This window comes from Heliconius melpomene, chromosome 6 (genome assembly GCF_056956725.1).
Source record: "Heliconius melpomene rosina isolate 202511_hmr_F chromosome 6, ASM5695672v1, whole genome shotgun sequence".
In the NCBI taxonomy this organism is placed as follows: Eukaryota; Metazoa; Arthropoda; class Insecta; order Lepidoptera; family Nymphalidae; genus Heliconius; species Heliconius melpomene.
The window spans coordinates 12,030,080-12,034,945 of record NC_140394.1 but is presented as its reverse complement, the minus strand read 5'-3'; the positions used below and the strand labels follow the sequence as shown (position 1 = coordinate 12,034,945).

The window sequence follows — 4,866 nt, the reverse complement described above, 5'->3', positions numbered from 1 at the left end:
CCATACAGGACCAAATAATAGAAACGCGTAACTACAAAAAGCATATTATTCATGACACCCAGATGGATCTATGTAGACACTGTCACAGCGCCAGTGAAACAATACAGCAAATAACAGGTGCTTGTAAATCTATCGCACAGACGGATTACAAGCATCGGCATGACCAAGTGGCATGCATTGTTCATCAATATTTAGCCAAAAAACTTAATCTAATAAGCGAAACTGTCCCTTATTATAAATATAAACTACAATCAGTAATAGATACAGCCGAATATAAACTCTATTGGGATAGAACAATAATTACAGATCGAACAGTTCACCATAATCGTCCGGATATAACATTACATATTAAAAAATTCAAAACAGTTTACCTCATAGACATTGCAGTACCAAACACTCATAACCTTTCATCTACGTTTACAGAAAAAATAACAAAATACACAGACTTATCCATAGAGCTGAAATCACAATGGCAAGTGAACACAGTTAAAACTATCCCAATCATACTTTCATCTACAGGTGTCATACCAATCACATTACACTCTTGCCTTAAGCAACTTGATCTTCATCCTCTTATTTACATTCAATTACAAAAAGCAGTAATTCTGAACACAGGCCGTATTGTTAGAAAATTTTTAGCATACCAATAACTATGTCATATGAAGTTTCCTAATGTTTGATAAAAGTCCGCATTAGGAAGAGAATCCCCAGAAATGGGAGAAATATTAAATTTCTTTAAATAATAATAATAATAAATGCTTTATTCAGTAATTAAATGTTACATATTATAAGAATATGGAAAAAACAAGACAACAATTTAGTAGAGGTGAGCGATGGCAGCCGTACTAGTGTAAACTGTGTCACAGCTGACAGCATCTTTGCCCCTAAGACACTATTTCGATGACAAAGGTGAGAATACTCATCAATTAGGTACATATTATTATGTCGACATAAGCAAAAATAAAGCGTAAAGTTAATAAGTTCGATGTTTGTGGAAGGAAATTACTATATAAAATAAGTGTTTTTTATTAAACTGTGCCGCGTTTTCTGGCTTTACCCATATTAAAAACATTTTAAATATAAAAATGCAAGACCGTCACCCCGTGGCGCAGCGGGCATCAAACCCACAACCGTCGCCACGACCACTGCGCCACAACGGCCTAAATCCAGCTATAAATATTATAATTAGCGATAAGAGAAACCGTGTCGCCACCTAATTGAAATTATAATTATTTGTAATTATAATTAAGTTTCATTAATTTTTTTTATACTTCATTTTATAATTTTACTATGGAAAATGCTGCATATTTCGTTATGTGGTATGTAATTTCTCTATTCGCTATTATACTAGTTACCCTCTGCCTATCCTGCTGTATGCGGGATACGGCGTGAAGCCATGAACAAAAAACTTTAAAAGAGGGTTGGCAAAAGAAACTTAGTGTTAAAACACTCTGTTCGACACCCAACGAAATGCTACCGCTCAGAAAATGAAAATAATTTACATATAATCATTCCCTAGAGTAGGTAACGAAGCGCGTATGTACGAATGTATGTCCGTTCCTTTGTTCCTCTGTAACTATTAAACCAGTGAACCGATTTTGATAAATGATTAATATAAACATAATAATATATGGACTGTTACTGGATAGTGGATACATTAATTTAATATATGCAGTCGGGTGTTGTCTATCATATATAGATGATTGACTTGTTGTTTCTAGTTTTGTTCTCCACAGCGATATGACAGTATTAGGTTCTGTGCCTGACATGACACCCTTCCAGAGAGACATGACACCCGATTTATATGTTTCATTCGATAATGAGACTAGAGGTAAATTAACTTTTATATCTTCTTTCATATTCCACACATATCGGCTGTATGTGTATGCAGGGAGTACCAAGAGTTAAGTCTCTCCGTTCTTCGCTGATTTTAGAGAATTTTTATCACTTATTGCCCCTATTCGAAGAAATGTTTCAATCACTAAGATCTCCTTCAACTTGCAATATGCCTTTAATAGGGGGAAAGAAGGTGAAGAACGGAATGGTGCAAAATTTTTATAGATTCGAAGATTTTTATAGATTTTGTATTTATTTATTTTTGGTTGTGGTATTCCGATGACAATACCACAACCAGAATAACGAGGGATATTTTTTACTTATTTTCTTATTGCTAGTAATCACATAATAAAGGCCGTCGTCGCAGCGCAGGGACACAAAAAAGGGGAACGGAGTGTCTTTTCACCAGGTTCCAAGGTTCCCTCTGCCCACCCTCCTATATGCGGGATTCAGCGTGAAGCTCAAAAAAGCTAAAGAAATACTTATGTAAAAATGTAAAAAAAGTGATATGTGACACTCGAACCTGCTCCTCATGTTTGCTACTGCTAAGCCACACGGTATCGAACTCCGTCACATAACAACGTTGTGCCTGGCCGATAAACAAGAGGCGCGGATTCCAGTCTCTCTTCGTTTTCTTTCTTTATTTATTGAAAAAGTTAAACCATCTTGTGAACAATATGCTATATCCTGCAGCAGAGTAAGCAGACCTAGGGCTGGCGTTGAGACACTTCCTTCCCCACGCAACTGAACACCGCACTCTGTCTCGTAACCAGAGCGGGGAAATCAGGAACTCAGAATAATTTGTAATTACTTAGATTATAAGCCAACAAGTGTTGAAACTATAATGAATGAAACGAGGAGACAATTCTTCTACAATTGGCTGTATTACAGCCACTATGGGGGCAAGTGGGATAAGGTGCTGGCGTGCTATATGACGTCGGTGACTTATAGAGCTGCGTGAGTCAGTTTTTCCTTTTTCTTTTTTGTTTTTTTATATTATTTTTTTTCTTTGTTTCTTATTTATCTTTGAAGCCAGTCGTGGCGCAGAGGCACTAAGTGTTGATACAATCGAATGGCTGTGGGATTTATTTAAATTTATATTTCCATTTCTTCTTCTTAGGTTCCCTTTGCCTGCCCTATTGTGTGCGTGATACAGCGTGAAGTAGATTTTTTTGTTTCTTATTTATGTTAAGTGATTGCCGTTGCCCGCGAACCAAGTTGAATGGCTCAATATTGTAATTATCTGGGAACACCCCTGGTTGACCCTAAGTGGTCCCTGGTCTAAGAAATTGAGAAATGAAACGAACCTACAACTATCGCTTTGTTGTTGTGCCTATGTGTCATGTTCTCAAATCTCAATTAAATTTCTGTTTCAGTCATTTATCGTTCGAGGTAAAGGTAAAAATAGGGTTATGTATAGACTACAGATACGATATGTCAATATCATAGAAATTAATCGATCAAAAACTAATTGATTTAATTGTCGGAACAAATAACGCTTAGAAATTTTAATAACACCGAACAATCATTAAAGTAATCATGAGGGTAGGAAAAGGGGGTGTGAGGTGTACCCCAGAATAGTTTCGTACCCCAGAAATTTTACTAAAAAAATGGATATCTATCCTAAAATCCAGAAACCCTCCCCGAAAATACCTCTAGGTACGCCCTTGAAAGCAATATAAAAGGAAAGTTATTGTAGATGCGATGGTTGTGAGTTCGATGTTTAAATTGTTAAAAGCCCCGTGCAGGCTCCTGACTTTATTTTTCCGTTCTAATGAGTGAGAAATGAACCTACAACTGTCAAGTTTACAGTCAGGCACTGAGCCACTGCGATGTCCTCTATATTCTAACATATAAGCCTTGGATGGATATTACACTAAAGACCTAAACACCTTATTTTTTTTCAGCTTATGGGACTTACGCCGCTATTTCGAAATACGTACCCTGTATGTAAACACATTAGAATTTGAAGTTGGGTACCTCACCCACGAAGTCATCTACCGATACCAACTTATCTTAGAACTGTACCACATGGTCGAAAAGAGATTCATGAAGAAAGAATGGGCCAACTACGCCCCTGTAAACTATATGTTTTATATTTATTCAAATATATTAATGCATAGCAAAGCTATTATGCATTTGTGCAACATGATGCATGAAATCGAAAAGAAATATTTGAAACAGAAGAAAGGTGTTTTCGATGACTATGGTGAATCTGCGGTGGGCAGTGAGTTTGGATTGTCTATTCTTCACAATTTTATTGAGGTTTAGGGATTATTCTCTGATTTTCATTGAGGAGTCTCCGAATAATTGCTATTTACTAATGAAAGTAAGCTATCCATATGTAGCACTAACTTTTATTTGCAGCCCCGCTCTGGTAACGAGGCAAAGCGCGGTGTTGAGTTCCGCCATTCAACACGCAATATCTACAGAATTTAGCAGTGAAAGTGAGGAACGGATGTGTCTTAATAGGAATAGAGCATCTGAACTGCCTACCCAGTGACGGAGATATAGCGTGCAGTTAAAAAAGTAATAAATATTTAAATATAAATATTGATATGGCCTTATATAGATAAACAAAACAAAACGGTAATGGACGTCGAAAAAGAACTAAAAATATTTCTGGAGAAACAGAAGAGAGAAGCCAAAAAGAAACGCAGAGAACAAAAAAAATACTACAAGGAATTACAAAAGCTCGGCTTGATCACAACGGCTTCCAAGAAGTGGAAAAAACCTAAGAAAGGGTTGGTATACTTATGCTCATTTATACCCTGCAAGTAGGCAGCTAGGGCGTGCTTAGAGTCTAGACTACTTTTATAGAGGGTCTGGCCATGAGTACAGTAGGCTCGACGAATGGATAACATTTAAATATTGTATGTGTATACTACTGTATTTAATTATTTCTCAAATTTAACATAAGAATCAGGAATTAGTGATAACACCCCCTTTTGTACCTACAGACCATCTACTATAAAACTGAACTTACAAACACATACGTCGTATATGTTTAATCCCAATGACATAAAATAG

The 4,866-nt window shown here is 36.4% G+C and overlaps 1 protein-coding gene across 1 annotated transcript; it reads left to right on the top strand.

Moving 5' to 3' along the window:
- Window positions 1-2,680: 2,680 nt before the first annotated feature.
- Window positions 2,681-4,866, top strand: LOC146538534 (uncharacterized). Its single transcript, XM_085187062.1, has 4 exons — window positions 2,681-2,793; window positions 3,744-4,063; window positions 4,409-4,580; window positions 4,797-4,866. The coding sequence occupies exons 1-4, from the start codon at window positions 2,681-2,683 to the stop codon at window positions 4,864-4,866; spliced, it is 675 nt and encodes a 224-aa protein (XP_085043188.1).

Coding starts and splice junctions, on each gene's coding strand:
- LOC146538534 (XM_085187062.1), top strand. CDS start 2,681: ATGAATGAAACGAGGAGACAATTCTTCTACAATTGGCTGTATTACAGC. Junction 2,794..3,743: donor TCGGTGACTTATAGAGCTGC/GTGAGTCAGTTT, acceptor ATTTTTTTTCAG/CTTATGGGACTTACGCCGCT. Junction 4,581..4,796: donor TGGAAAAAACCTAAGAAAGG/GTTGGTATACTT, acceptor TTGTACCTACAG/ACCATCTACTATAAAACTGA.